Raw genomic sequence first — 16,406 nt, 5'->3', positions numbered from 1 at the left:
AATTTTTATCAACTGAATCGACCACTGTCGTATTATATTTGAACTTATCCCATCTCCACATAGTTATGTGAAAATTTTACTCCACAGATATGTAAAATCTACAGCTAGGCGTAGTTAAGATAACATCAAGTTGACAATCAGGAGACCTGGATTTTCATTCTGAGACTGTCTGCTGATATTTGTCTATAACTGATGACATTTAATCTTTCTGATCCTCAGCACTTTCAAGAAAATAAATGTGGAACTGGGGATAGCTAATCAGAAATGCCCTTTGGCTATTTTATGGTTTTGTGTTGTTTTTCCTCCTAACTTCTTCATAAGTTATCATGCATGCTTCTGAAAATATTAGTCAGGTATACTTGATAGAAAGGCATATCACTCTGATTTCAGAAGTCCGAACTTCAAGTTCCAACAATACAATGCCTCATAGGTGAAACAGAAATAATAATTAAAGCGATTTTAGAAAGGTGTACTAAAATAAATCGTGAGGAGTGTTGAAAGTTTTTGAAAGAAAAGATCAATGAAAACCAAAGTGGCCTTGTTAAGGTCATGCTGCCAGTGTTCACTGAATGTTTACCACATCCACTGCCATATACTGAGGATGTTTCCCTTTGAACTTAACAAATGGTGGTTCACAGGGTTTGGGTGTGTGTGTGTGTGTGTGTGTGTGTGTGTGTTTTCAATATGTTAAGGTTGCAATCTATCTCCTTATTCTTTAATCTTAAGGGAGAGAAACCTTCTTTTGTAAAGCTATTTTAATTTAATGTAAACACACATAAAATGATAATGATAACCAAAAGGAATGAGTCATATTCTGTTATGAATGCTGAAATCTCCTTCCACTTAATCTTGCAAAATGAAATTACATCCAAAGGGCCATATTAATATGACTTTATTTTTCTGTTGTTTCAAACTCCTAGTCTTTGCTGAGCATCCGCGGCTCCCTATTTTCACCAAGGCGAAATAGTAGAACAAGCCTTTTCAGCTTTAGGGGACGAGCAAAGGATGTGGGATCTGAGAATGACTTTGCAGATGATGAGCACAGTACCTTTGAGGATAACGAGAGCCGTAGAGATTCCTTGTTTGTGCCCCGACGACATGGAGAGCGACGCAACAGCAACCTGAGTCAGACCAGTAGGTCATCCCGGATGCTGGCAGTGTTTCCAGCGAATGGGAAGATGCACAGCACTGTGGATTGCAATGGTGTGGTTTCCTTGGTTGGTGGACCTTCAGTTCCTACATCGCCTGTTGGACAGCTTCTGCCAGAGGTGATAATAGATAAGCCAGCTACTGATGACAATGTAAGGAAGTTTTAAATAGTTCAGGCATGGCTGGCCCATTATTGCTGCACCAGCCAGTGTTTCTACAGAACGGCAATCTTGAGAATGATCCCTGGTTGGTCACGCTGTGAATGCACCTGCATCTTGTAATATATTTAATAGACTAACCAACTAAAACTTAATAAAACCTTAACAGTCTCCTGCACAAACCTGAATGCATTTACTTTTTAAAAGTTCTAAGGATTAATTAGACACAATAATTACTGCCTCCCGTTGGATGATTTGCTATATACCCACACTGAATTTAGATAGCAGAACATCCCCTAAGGCTCTGGTATAAAAGTAAATGAATGATCCTATGTTTAAGTGTCAAGGGTGTATAATAAATCTTTCCAATGGATTCTTCAATATATCTCTGCCTTAGTTTAGATGTTCAAAAACACTGTGCATAAGTAGATAGCATCATTGTTACCTTAATACTCCTAGTATTCATATTTTTCTTACTAAAAATGCTGATATAGGTCTTCTCAAAATTAATCTAAATGAAGAGACACAAATATATTATTAATACAGACAGATAAAATAATTGTCTGTGTACAAAGGTATGTTATGTATTTGTGAATGTATACCCAGATGAGGAATTCTAAACAGATGCTGCCTCTTCTTAGACTGTTTACTCACTTGGAAATATATCAGCATGAAGAGGCATGACTAAGTCAGAATTAGATGACTTATTGCTTTGGTACCCTGGATGAAACTGTTGTCCATGCAGCATGTGTGTGTTCCTTTTAACATAGAGTTTGTGTTGTCAATGACCATCTGCATCTTGTGTCCAGAAAATGAGATGGCAGCTAAGTGTTTCATAATCATTGATACTTTTTCAAAATTAAATGGCTACCTTCTCAAAAATCAAGTGCCTTGATCACGTATATGACTTTTAAATTATTAGGTTTTTACTATTAGTTCAGAAATAAGGGTAATAATTGTTAAATATGTCTCTCAAGAGTTTCATCAACTCTATTAAAATTATTTCATATTTAAAAAAATTATGCAATCAGGGGATTAAAATCTCGGCTTTTGCTGTATGACTAAATGGTTAACAGTTTGAACATCCCAGGCTAATGATACAATAAGTCAGAAATATCTGCCATCACCAATTGAATATGAAAGTGCATGATGCATGTGTTTCATGAAATTCACTGTGTCACCATTTGGTTGCTTGCTTGTCATATTGCTCAAGTTAATCATTTAATGAATTAGCATTTTTTTTGTACAGGGAACAACCACTGAAACTGAAATGAGAAAGAGAAGGTCAAGTTCTTTCCATGTTTCCATGGACTTTCTAGAAGATCCTTCCCAAAGACAACGAGCAATGAGCATAGCCAGCATTCTAACAAATACAGTAGAAGGTTGGTGACAAGTTCCATTTCCGTTTCAATTATTTTTACTAAACTTACATCGTCTCATTTCAAACAAACATATTTGTGAGTTTGGAATAGTGCATCTAATAAGAAAACAATAGGTCTAATTCAAGAGCTGTTATTTGCTGTATGTACTCATGTATTCTAGAAGCCTTAACAATTTATTTTAAACTCAGTAGTATTGGGACTAAGAATGATTTCCTAACTGTGTGACATCTCTTTGAAAATGCAGAATAAAGCATTTCTTTAGTCATAGTGACCCTCTTTTTGTTCCATTAGTTTAAGACTTCAGTAGTACTGCCCTTTTCAGCCTCATTCTAAGTACTCTCAAGATTGTAGAGGAAGAGCAGGTTGTTTTCACAAAATAAAAACAAATTGAAAAGATGATTCTTGGGTCTCATCAATCCCTATCCTAACTCTCATAGCCTGAGGTTGACAGTGTTGAGTCATTCACATAGGGTTGTGCACAATATCTACACTACCCTAAACCATGTTCCCATGGAGACTTCCCGTGAAAGAGCACTCACTTAACCGGAGGCTAAGCGCTGAGCCACAGTATCAGTGCATAAGACAAAAAACTAGCCATTGTTACCTGTGTTCTATGTGTGTGTCTGATGAAATATCCTTAGGAGGTTTAGAGTAAATTCTGTAATTTTTTTAACAAGTACAAAAAATGTTGACTCCATAACAAAAAAGTGCTGATTACTGAAAGTAAGTTTAGTGGATATAAAATAAATGTCTTGTGTATAAAACACATCTTTTGGTGGTTCTTTTTTTTTTTTTAATCTAGAACTTGAAGAATCAAGGCAGAAATGCCCACCCTGCTGGTATAAATTTTCCAACATATTCTTAATCTGGGACTGTTCTCCATATTGGTTAAAAGTGAAGCATGTTGTCAACCTGGTTGTGATGGATCCATTTGTTGACCTGGCCATCACCATTTGTATTGTCTTAAACACTCTTTTCATGGCCATGGAGCACTATCCAATGACGGACCATTTCAACAATGTGCTTACAGTAGGAAACTTGGTAAGCATATTGGAAGGTAAATGTGTTTAGTCTTCAAATTTTCTGCTTGAGAAACTACATTTAATTGTGTATAGCAGCCTTTCAACCATCTTTCATGCTTCCTGGCCCCTGCAAAATGGGAATTATATTTAGCTGGCTATACTCTACTTTTTGCCAAAAATAATGACCCTTAATGTGCTCACAAAAACTGAGAAAGGCATAGGCCTACAGTACTACTTGAAAAGTCAACAGCAATATTTGTAACTTTTTCAAGATCCAGAAGTAGCTCACTGTTTAAGAACATACTTTTTGAGTTATTATAATCTCTCTTACTGTAGAAGGCTAAAATAAACTTGTGAATCTCTTTTATCCTTCTTAGTCAACATCATTGCAAGAAATAATTTAACAACTCAAAAATGCCTCCAGATTTTCTTCTTCCAGGATCTAGGTAGTACATATATTGTTTTATCCATCTATTCTATACCAAAACATGAACTATTAAAAACCTCCAGTACATTTTGTGTATTATATGATTACAAAGATCATTTTTGGTAAAGTTTTCCACTTGATTTTTCCTTTTTGTGCTTCAAAAAAAAATTATTAAAATGTTTGCCAGTCAACTCAACTTAGGAGTATTAACTTTGATTTGCTGAAAGAAATAGCTATCTAAAGTAATGTATGCATTTTCTATAATATTTGATTTGAAGTTTAGGATTTCTGGTGGTGGAAAGCAGAAACATTATGCATAACAACCTGCATTTTATTAGTATACCCTTGAAACTCTACTATTTATACTACAGAAGTAAATTTATTTTTTCATGTGCATAACAAAGAATGATAATAGTAATGCACCTAGTATAATAGTAGATAAAAATGTATAACTCTGATTTGAGGGAAATAGGAGTAAGCTTATAGACAAATAAAACTGCTCATGGGCAAAATGCTGTCAGTACTTGTGTTATATAAAGTCTGGAGAAAAGGCAGTTTGGTATAATGGAAAGAGCACTGTTAAGAATAGATGACATGTACTCAAATCCTAGTTTTGCCATTTGCTTGTTGTCTGCTATCTATCAAGCAAGTCATTTCACCCATCTGAAGCCCTTAGTTTCCTTATGTGTAAAGTAATAATTGTATCTGAATTATATCCTTTGTGTTTCCATAAGGATACAATTAAATAATGTAGATGAGAGTCTTTCGTCAACTATAAATTGCCATACAAATTTAAATTAGTAATAAAATCATTATGGGAAAACAGTGTAAGCATTATATTCTAAGAGTAAAACTCATGTCATGTATGTTATCATTATCTGGTGGGATTAGAGTAATTTTGTTTTGATCTTAGGTTTTCACTGGGATCTTTACAGCAGAAATGTTTCTGAAAATTATTGCCATGGACCCTTACTATTATTTCCAAGAAGGCTGGAATATCTTTGATGGTTTTATTGTGACGCTTAGCCTCGTAGAACTTGGACTCGCCAATGTGGAAGGATTATCTGTTCTCCGTTCATTTCGATTGGTAAAAAAAAAAAAAAAAAAAAAAATGCAAAAACCTTTCTAACAGTCAGGGTTCTTGCATAGCAATGTCAGGTTTTTACCACACAACCGTTAGCATTGTAAGTTTTTGTGGAACATTTGCATTGTCAAAACTGTTACTACATGGAAAAAAAATTCTCAATTATTTACAAAAACCTTTATTTTAAAGAACATAATTACATAAAGATTAATGTATTACTCAGTTGCTATTTTCACTAAGTTTTGCTTCTAGCACCTACTGCAGTTAATATTTCTAGACCTAAGAAAATATTTTTAATGAAAATGTATAACCTTTTAATAGTAACTTGAAAATATATACAGCCCTTTGTAGCAGTAGATGAAAATCAGATGTAAAATGTGCATATAGAAACTTTTTCTAAGTCTGTCTCTGGAAAATATGCACCTTGCAAAAATCAAAGGAGAGAAAGTCTGTAGGATTACTAAACATGCCCGTTAATTCACACATATATGTTTACAGGTCAGGAAAATATTCACAGAATCATGGGAACTATTCCAATTTTTCAGTGCAGATGCATGTAGCTACATCAATACTCCTAAGGAGCATTAATGAATAATGAACATTTTTCTCCACTTATATAGGGCTCAGTATGATGTTACTTTGCACACTATTGGCAAATGAATAACTTTCAGCAGAGGTCTTTCAGGTTCAGATGTTAGTATTATAATGCCTGGCCTTAGAACCACCTTTGTAAAACAAATTAAGAACAGTTGGACTCTAAGTACTCACTAAAAATTCACTATCAAAGGCCTTGGTGGCTCATGCCTATAATCCTAGCACTTTGGGAGGCTGAGGCAGGTGGCTCACTTGAGGACAGGAGTTCAAGAGCAGCCTGGCAAACATGGTGAAACTGTCTCTACTAAAATACACACACACACACACACACACACACACTATATATATATATACACACACACATATACAATATGTGTGTGTGGGGGGGTGGGGTGTGTGTGTGTGTATGTGTAATATATATAATTAACGAAGTGTGGTGGCACGTGCCTGTAGTCCCAACTACTTGGGAGGCTGAGGCAGGAGGATCACTTGAACCTGGGAGGCAGAGGTTGCAGTGACAAAAGAAAAAAAAAAAGGAAAGGAAAGAAAAAAAAAATTCACTGTCAGAGAAAATTAACTACATGGTTAAAATATGGAAAAAAATAGCTTTTCCTATGGAGTCCAAAAATTAGCCGTAAGCCTGAGAGGGTTAGGGCAGATCAGATGTTGTAAGATACTGAATTCTAACTACCTTTTCTAGGTAAAGCTCAATACATATAATACTTTTAAGGATCATGAAAAAATATATATATTTTTTTTATTTTCCAGCTGCGAGTTTTCAAGTTGGCAAAATCTTGGCCAACATTAAATATGCTAATAAAGATCATCGGCAATTCTGTGGGAGCTCTGGGAAATTTAACCCTTGTGTTGGCCATCATTGTCTTCATTTTTGCTGTGGTCGGCATGCAGCTCTTTGGCAAAAGCTACAAAGATTGTGTCTGCAAGATCGCCAGTGATTGTCAGCTCCCACGCTGGCACATGAATGACTTCTTCCATTCCTTCCTGATTGTGTTCCGTGTGCTGTGTGGGGAGTGGATAGAGACCATGTGGGATTGTATGGAGGTTGCTGGCCAAGCCATGTGCCTTACTGTCTTCATGATGGTCATGGTGATTGGAAACCTAGTGGTATGTACCCACTTAAGATATGCATTTCAGAAATACATTAAGAGTATAACGGAATGGTGACCATTCTGTCAAAAAGAAAAACTATGATTATTAGCTTAAAAGTCTCTTACCTTGGATATATTATCACTTTAACAACACAGCAATATAGCAGTGGCCCTACTTTTTTTCATACCAAATTCCATTGTGTCAGTCACTTCATTACATTTTTAATGTGAATTACAATAGAATATCATATAGAAGACAAGCCTAAAAGGATGTGCTGGGACCATTTTATAAATTCAGAGCCAAGGAAGATTGAAGTCTAAAAAGGGTACAGAAAGTGCAACATTACCATCCAGACCAGGACTAAAAAATGGTGAAGTTAAGTGTTCGTAATGATTGTGGCATTTCTTTCTCCCATTGTAGCATATAATACTCAATCACCTATGTGACTGAGGGCCTAGCTGTCAATCAGATGGACTATGGCAGATGCACTAGTCAACCTGAGTTCGTCAGTTCTTGAATGGCTAATGATGCCTGAGATTATCCTAATGGAGTAACTGATCAGTCTTTGTCCCTCTTAAATTTGGGGTGTTACTGTTTATAGTATAGAAACAGATAAAATATTCCAAAGGTATGTACATTCCTGTGCCAGTCTTACAGAAATATGAGAGATTATTCATAAACCGCTCTACTTAGTCAACAATGTAGTATGAAAAATATAATAGGTTAAGAAAACAAGTGTCAATGCCTATGTTAAGCTCCTAATCTTCATTTTGGGTCATAATGGTTATTTTTCAATTAGCATCCAATTTAATATTTTTGTTTATCAAAAAATTATATAAAGCATTTTAATTCATAATTGGAAACATTAGTGATTTTTAAGAATTCTTGTATAGTACATATAAAAATCTGTTTTCTTTTACTCATACAATTTTAGATTTAGGAAAACCTTAGATTAGCTCATTCAATTTCACTTAACAAATGGGAGAAGTTGAGAGCAATAGAAATTATGTCTTTGTCCAAGGATGTGCTATTGAGCCAGTCACAAATTCAGGTCACCCAATTTCTAATCACTATGCTGTGGTGTTTCCTTCTCATCAAGTTTTAGAACTTAGAGTTTCTTCCACACTTAAAAAAAATAATCTGCTTATTATTGTAATCTGCTCGTCTTTACATTGGCATAAAATTCTAATCATGTTTTTGTTGTTTTTAAGGTCCTGAATCTCTTCCTGGCCTTGCTTCTGAGCTCGTTTAGTGCAGACAACCTTGCAGCCACTGATGATGATAATGAAATGAACAATCTCCAAATTGCTGTGGATAGGATGCAGAAAGGAGTAGCTTATGTGAAAAGAAAAATATATGAATTTATTCAACAGGCCTTCATTAGAAAGCAAAAGATTTTAGACGAAATTAAACCACTCGATGATCTAAATAACAAGAAAGACAGTTGTATGTCCAATCATACAACAGAAATTGGGAAAGATCTTGACTATCTTAAAGATGTAAATGGAACCACAAGTGGTATAGGAACTGGCAGCAGTGTTGAAAAGTACATTATTGATGAAAGTGATTACATGTCATTCATAAACAATCCCAGTCTTACTGTGACGGTACCAATTGCTGTAGGAGAGTCTGACTTTGAAAATTTAAACACGGAAGACTTTAGTAGTGAATCGGATCTGGAAGAAAGCAAAGAGGTAAGATTCTATAGGTGTGGGAAGGTATGAATACGTATACATATACACACATACAGATGATCTTCAACTTAATGATGGTTTTATTTATGTTTTTTTTTACATTAAGATAATGCAAAAGCAATACCCATTCAGTAAAAACCATGCTTCAAATTTTGAATTTTGATCTTTTCCCAGACTAGCAATTTGTGGTACAATATACTCTGGTTATGCTGGGCAAGCTGCAGTTCCCAGTCAACCATGTGATCACAAGGGTAAACAACCAATATTTACTGTATACAGTAAATTACATAAGGTATCCAACAGTTTATTATAAATTGTTTGCTTTAGATGATTTTGCCCAATTGTAGGCTGATATAAGTATTCTGCGCCTGTTTATGGCACACGAAGGTAAGCTATAATGTTTTGTAATTAGATGTATTAAATTTGTTTTGATGTATAATATTTTCAACTTACAATGAGTTTATCAGGAGATAATCTCATTGTAAATTGAGGAACATTTACAATACATTTTTTATATTGCCTGTATTTATTATTATATATTTTCCATATAGGTATTTTTGACATCATGTAAAATTTTGTTTCACTGAGGAACAAAAGATTTAACTCAAGAAAATGACTGATATATTAAAGGGTAGTATAGTATATGTATGAGTTTTCTCACCCTTAGTAATGGATATTTGCTAGAATGAATAAATGATCCAACAAATGGATAAACATAATCAGATTTAATCCTTATGACAACCTGAAAAGAAATGAGTTATTATGCTAACTTTTCAGATAAGAAAATTAGCTTAGGGAGCATCAGGTCACATAACTAGTGAGGGGAGTGCCGAGATTTGAACTTAGAGCCCTTGTTCACAAGTTCTGTTTATTGTTTGTTGCATCACATTGGCTCATGTACATTGAAGAGAACTTAACAACAAGAAATATTTTTATAGCTCCTCCAACTAAAATTACATTGCCCTATACTTTAGTCTGCTTGGGCTGCCATAACACGATACCATAACTGGATGGCTTAAATAACCAAAATTTATTTTCTCACAGCCTAGATACTGGTAAGTCCACAATGAAGATACCAGCAGAGTCAATGTCTAGTGAGGGTTTACTCCTTGAGTTGCAGTTGGCCACCTTCTTGCTACATCCTCACATGGCCTGTCCTCAATGCATGTACATGGAGAGAGAGAGAACTCTGATGTCTATTCTTCTTCTTATCAGTGCATCAACCATATCAGAATGAAAACCAACCCTTATGGCCTCATTTAACCTTTATCATCACCTCACAGACCCTATCTCCAAATACAGTCATATTGAGGGGTGGAGCTTCAACATATGAATTTTGTGGGAACAAAATTTAATTGACAGCAGCCTACTTTAAAATATTAAGTTAAATGTCTAATGGATATGTCAGATAATTAAAAAGAAGTTTAGGACAGGCCGGATGTGGTGGCTCACGCCTGTAATCCAAGCACATGGGAGGCCAAGGCGGGTGGATCACCTGAGGTCGGGAGTTCAAGACCAGCCTGACCAACATGGTGAAACCCCGTTTTTAAAAAAAAAAAAAAAAAGAAGTTTAGGACAAAGCACCCTTACTTCCCATTTAGTGTTTGGAAATCTCAAAAACAGCCGGGTGTCCACCTTTTAGGCTGCATCTTCTAAGTATTTTAAAGGATTGAATACATCAAAGTCATTTTATTAGAGATAGAATTCTGTTAGATATCACGATGTCCATTGTATTTTGATAGTTTTCTATGGAAGATACCACAGGTATGTGACATACTTTTGATATATTGAATATGTCCCCTAAAAGAAGCTTCAAGTATTTATAATGAGTCTCTGAATAATCTAGGTCATCCTCCCCCATTAGGAGTAGGGGGCTAATATTGGAGCTGGAAACAGCTGCCTTGATCCTATCACGAGAGCTGCTTAGCTAGTTCAGATCTGTGTAATGAGAGAAGAGAAATAAATACAGTGCAGAGATATAATCATAGATAGATTCTGTCACATTTCCATGTCTGTGGAAGTGGATTAAGAACAAAACAAATAATAGGTTGTTTTTATAAAATATTGTGGACTATTTTACAGAATTTTAAATTTGGATATTATTTCAGTTCAAACTTTATCTGGGTTTTCCTAAGGAATCAGGAGGAGGCCAGTTTTTTGAAAAACTGTTGTCTTTATATTTATAAAATTGATTCTGAACTTCTGTTAAAATAAATTTAGTAATATTCCAGTCTGGTTTCCTTTGTCTTGAATCTTTAGACCTATGCTTAGCATTTGATGAAGACTGACGGATCCTATATGCTATCTGTTATATTAAAAAGGTAAAAGACTATTGTATTACAAAGACCATCCATAACAAACACATTTTCTGTAAAAATTTGACATGATTCATACTCTTACTGTTTTTGCATATTAATCAGGGCTAAAAGAAACACTAACCTTTTTATAAAGTGACTACTGAAGCGCTAGAGGCAGTTTTGTTTCTATATACTCTGTGACATTTTATATCTTGGAACATTGCATTAATTGAAATTTTAAATGTTAGGGTAATAGAAAATTTAGAGATAATTTTATGCAGTGTTTCTCAAATTGTGAGTCATGGCTTAGTTGGACTTGAGAAACCCGTTTAATAGGCCAGTGTTTTTTTATTATTATTATTTTAATGAAATAGCGATCTGCCCACCTCGGCCTCCCAAAATATTGAGATTACAGAGGTGAGCCACTGCACTTGGCCAATGAGATAGAATAGAATAATGTTAGAGCACATTTCATGTCATAGGGAGAAGTCCTGGTAAATAAAGGTTTTGCTGCCTGTGCTGAACTTTAATGTGTTGCTTGTCTAATTAGAATGCACTCACTTGGTTCATGGGCATAGTGTCTGAAGTTCAGAAGTTCTCAAGCTTCAGAAACACTGTTTCAGCTTTTTGAAGGTAGTGATAATGAAGACTTCCCAACCCTAGACAGAACAGATTGCTTTCTTTTTTGGTTCCCAAAGATCTAAGGCATAGAGCATAGTAATAAATAATGTATCTTCTTGGCTCATGCATCTTACAAAGTACTACCATATTTTAGGATAGCTACTTATATGCATTCATGTCTCTCCTTTTATGTGGTGACCTACTTAAATATGTTTGGTACAAAGTAGACACTCAGATCAAACTTTTCCAGCTCATTCAAATCTTCTTAATAAAACCATTTTGAAGGGCTCTCAGAATTGAGCATACTTGAGATTATCATTTTAATTCTAATTATTTTGAACTAAATTTTTCTCTAGATTCAAGATTCACTTGAGTTAGAGTTTATTGTTTTTGTTTTTGTTAGCCATGTTACCTTGTCACTTTACACTAGACTTCTAAGAAAGGAATAATGTCTCATCTTTCCCACATGAATTGCTGCTGAAATGCTGTTATATCTCATCCAGATGAAATTTTTAAATTAAATATTGAAACTTCTATTCATCCCCTAATAATACATCTCAATTTATTTTATTCATTTTTGAATTTGGCTTTCTTTTTACATTCTTTTATAGATTACCATATTGTATCAAATTTCCTGGCACTTTTACTTCACAATTTCTTCCTTCTTTGTCAGAAATAAACCCATTCAATATTGTTTCCCTTCATTGCTTCATCAGTCTCATACTATATTGTGTTCATCAAAGTAAGGCACAAATTATGAGATACTCTGCTTTTAGAGGAATTAAGCTGACAGCAGATGCCTCAATAGATGAAGAGCCTTTGTTCTACATTAGGAATGCCGCCTGTAGTATATTCAAGTTATCTCATGATTTTGGTTATTTTTGTTTTAGCCTTTATTCTTTTTGCCTATTTTCATTTATTTAGCAGCTATCATATGCCAGGAAGACTAGATAATGGAGTATACTAATAAGCTATAAGACATGATTCTGTGTGTGTGTGTGTGGTGTGTGTGTGTGTGTGTGTGTGACTTTCAACCTGTAAGTATGAACTTGCATATTGGCACATATGTTACTGATGCAGAAATGTTACATTTCATGGCCTCTATTAGACTAGTTTCATTTGAACATGTTATTGAACATTGGTTTTTAGACCTGTGAGGCCACAGTTACAATGTTGTTGGTAAATGATTATACTCTGGAGCCAGATACTACTGGGTTATATAATTTCACTTTAGCCACTTACTGTGTGACTTTACCTATCTAATCATCAGTTTCCTCATCTCAAAAATGTGCATAATGTTACTGACTGCATTTTTGAGGCAGAGCATTAAATGAGATAATAAATGACAGTGCCTAATATAGAGCTTTTGATAAATAATCATTATTATTATTACCAGTTACATTCCACACTGTTCCAGCAAGTTTTCTTACAAGAATTACTACTAGTAACATTTTCCACTATTTGTCTTTTTTTTGTTTGCCTTTTTCCCTCTGTAATAAATTGTTTTATAGGTTTACCTGGGGATGGTAATACATTTTACATTTTCTGCTTATTTTTAAATTGTTTTGATTGCATTCTTGATACGGTAACTCCTTAAAATATTTAAGAAAAGTATTTTTCTAAAGGGTATTTCAATCAGGAAATACAAACATGCAGAAACCTAAATACAAGAAGCCAGAGAGTGTATTTGGAGTCAATTAGTAGTTTGGAATTCCTGGGGTGTACAATCACAGGAGCTGAGGATGCGGTGTAGGTAAAGAGTCTCGGTTTCCAGGAAGCAAGAATAGACTGGCATGAAGAGATGTGGTGAGCTGGAAGCTCATATTTATTTTGCCTCTGACAACTGTGTTTTACTCACATGTAACTGTCCTCCATTCCAGAACAAAATTAAGGCTGTTTTTTCTGCACCTTCCTCCTATGTCTCCAAAAGAAAAAAAAAAGGGAATAGCATGAGTCACATTTCATCATCTCTTTAAGTCTTAAGAGATTTCAACCTTCAAAAGTATATTCAAGTAATTTGAGGAATTGTTTTTTAAAACCTCAGAAAATTTCTTGACTCATGCAATAGTAGGAATAATGATAAGCTAGAAATATGGATTTCTATTGAACATTAATAATAAAAATGGTGACTTAGACAGAGCTGGAAGAGCTTTGAGGGCTGGGCAAAACTGCCAAGACTATGCAAAAGACAGTACAAAGTCTTATCTCCCCAAAGAGAAAGTAAATTTATTTTGGTTATGGATAGCAGTTTTATAACACTTTTATCCTCTGAAACACCTACCACAATGCTGGGTAGATAGCAGTTGCCCAACAATTTTTTGAGTTTTGGTTGATTTATGTGGAGATTAGATTAAGAGCCTATAAGCCTTAACTCGACTATGAGCAAATCGCTAAATCTATATTACCCAGTTTCCTGATTTATTAAATGAGGTATCTGTCCTGTGGTGCTTATAGAAATGTTAGGAAGATGTAAAAGCTGTCTGGAAGTTAAAAGTGTTCAAAAATGTAAGGTGATGTTAAGAAAATTACTGCTGTAATTCCATTTAAATAAAAAATTTTAAATGCATTGTTATTAAAGTTATTAAAGTTATACCTTTGGGAGTAAAAATGGCACATTACTAAAGTAATTATAAAAGAAATACACTTGTTTGTGATGAATGAGCTCTAGAATAATGAGTAAAAATGTCAGGTCCTTGTAATTCAAGTTATGTTAATAACAGTTATTGTTTAAACGTTCACCATGTACAAAGTACTATTGCAGGACATGTATTGTCTCATTCAGTCTTTATGCTCTAAGACACACTGTGATTTCAGCCTTTCAGATGAGAAAAATAAACATATTTTGAACAAAGCAAAACTTGCCAAAGTTACACAAATAGCAAGTGGTTGGTCCTGGACTAGAATCTAGGCAGTCTGCTGCATAGTTGTGCTGTTAACCACGACGCTAAACCTTCTTAATAGTGTTTGAAAGTGTACTTTCTGTTGCATAGTTCTAAAATAATTAATACTATTTGTTGAAGAACTAGGTGCAGGTGTCAACTATAGATTTGATGTTAACTTCCAATCATTGTACACTGGGCACAGGTTAACAGCATAGCCGGGAGTGACTCAGAGTCCCCCTGCTTAGTCTTGAAAGGTCCCGCTCCTCCAGTACTCACCTGTACTTTAGGCTGATCTTCTGCATCCCACACTGACCTGTGGCTGTCTAATTCTACTTACAGAGCACTTAGTCTCCCAGAGTGTGGTAGTTGTGCTTAAGGAGCATCCCCGTCTGAGTTTAAAGCTGCTAGAAGAGTCTTTCACATCATTAGGAAGAACTTCCATGATGCATCATTAGTTTATAAGGTCTTTAAGAACAGGAAAAACACTAACCCTGTCTTCCTTAAGTCCATAGCACATAAAACATATTTATTAAATGAATGAATAAATAGGTAATGGGCAGTTACTTCCAGATTTCCATTTTTTCTCTCAATTGTATCACCTACATACATATATATTTTAAATTTACTTGCTGCTTTGCTAATATTTTTCCACTTAATACTTTTATCCCTACCTTATATGGGTTAAGGAACATATGATAATCTCCAACCTAAGCATACAGTCTCTAAGAGATGGCAGCTACTCTCCATGAACAGCACTATCCATGGAACCCAAGCACCTTCTCCCTTACTTCTAATTGATTACCAGGGACTGCCAAGGCTACCTATCTTTGTCCACCTCTCTGCATTCCCATGACCTTTACCCAGTATCAGACCTCTATCACCTTTCAGTTTTACTGCTGCAGCCTCCAAATGGGTCTCCACTCACAGTGTAGTCTTGACAAAGCAATAGATGGTCGTTCTAAAATGCAAATCCGGTAAGTTCTCTCCTCTCTAACCTTCCAGGAGTTGCCCGTGGCTCAAAGTACGGAGTCTATACTACTTAACATGGCTACAAGTACCTGCAAAACCTACCGTCACTGACCCCTTTAGTCTTGTGGAATAGTATACCTCACCCTTCCCCAGCCAGCTATACTAATCTTTCATTCAATGGAATTCCCTACGCTTTATCAGTTCTCACCTTTATACCTCTTCTCTCTCCCAGGAATACTATTATTCCATCCTGTTTCACCTGACTCATCTCCACCTACCACATCCTTCGTGCCCCAAATGTCACTTTGTTATACCCTGCCCTTCCTAGACTGAGCTAGGTGGTGCTCTTAATATACCCTATAACTACTCCTTCATAGTGTGTGGCAGTTGCTCTCTGTATCTTCCATCTGTGAACAGATGAGGGCAGGTACTGAGTCTATTTTATTTTTTAAGTCCTAGTTTTGATGCCTGGCACATTTTTGGTAGTCAAAAAGGTCAAATATCAGTAATTACACCTATTACAAACAATACAATGCTGTGATGAAAATTGTTACCATTTATCAAGTAAGCACATGCCAAACATTTTTCAAGTGTTACTTTGTTCAGTCCTTATAACAAGGATGTCAAGTAAGAATCATTTTACAAATTAGAAACTTAAAGCCTAAGGAGGTTGAGATAATTGGCTAAAGTCCATAAAACCAGTGATTGTGATTCAAACTCAAGTTTCTCTGATCCTCAGAACAGTAGTACTTTTAACCTTTTCATTATATAGATATATAGTTTATTTGCAAAGTAGACACTTATTATGTTGTGATTTAACGTTAAAAATCAATGTCAAAATAACATTATAGAAACTGTGCTGTATTTGAAAATTACTCACATGATTTGCATTTTGGTTTCAAGCTTGGAGATTATAAATGTAATTTTTCAGAATTTTTTTTGTTTTCTTTCCAACTTTTTTACCATTACCACGATTTTCTATTGGCTCAATATTACTGGAATACATTTCTTTTGCTC

At 35.0% G+C, this 16,406-nt stretch overlaps 1 protein-coding gene across 3 annotated transcripts in view; it reads left to right on the top strand.

Annotated features, from left to right (window-relative positions):
* The window catches only part of SCN1A (sodium voltage-gated channel alpha subunit 1), a 125,483-nt gene that overhangs the window by 77,642 nt on the left and 31,435 nt on the right, over window positions 1-16,406 (top strand). The window contains exons 12-17 of one of the 3 annotated variants that reach the window (XM_032286609.1): window positions 921-1,301; window positions 2,557-2,689; window positions 3,492-3,730; window positions 5,052-5,225; window positions 6,585-6,941; window positions 8,138-8,620. In XM_032286609.1, the coding sequence (XP_032142500.1) occupies window positions 921-1,301; window positions 2,557-2,689; window positions 3,492-3,730; window positions 5,052-5,225; window positions 6,585-6,941; window positions 8,138-8,620 (1,767 nt within the window). The remainder of the gene's footprint in view (window positions 1-920; window positions 1,302-2,556; window positions 2,690-3,491; window positions 3,731-5,051; window positions 5,226-6,584; window positions 6,942-8,137; window positions 8,621-16,406) is intronic. The other 2 variants (XM_032286611.1, XM_032286610.1) reach the window with 2 other exon arrangements.

The sequence above is a fragment of the Sapajus apella genome, unplaced genomic scaffold (assembly GCF_009761245.1).
Source record: "Sapajus apella isolate SASKATOON/1434 unplaced genomic scaffold, GSC_monkey_1.0 scaffold18, whole genome shotgun sequence".
NCBI classification, from domain to species: Eukaryota; Metazoa; Chordata; class Mammalia; order Primates; family Cebidae; genus Sapajus; species Sapajus apella.
Note: the sequence above shows the minus strand (reverse complement) of the source record. Positions and strands in the feature narration are given on the sequence as shown.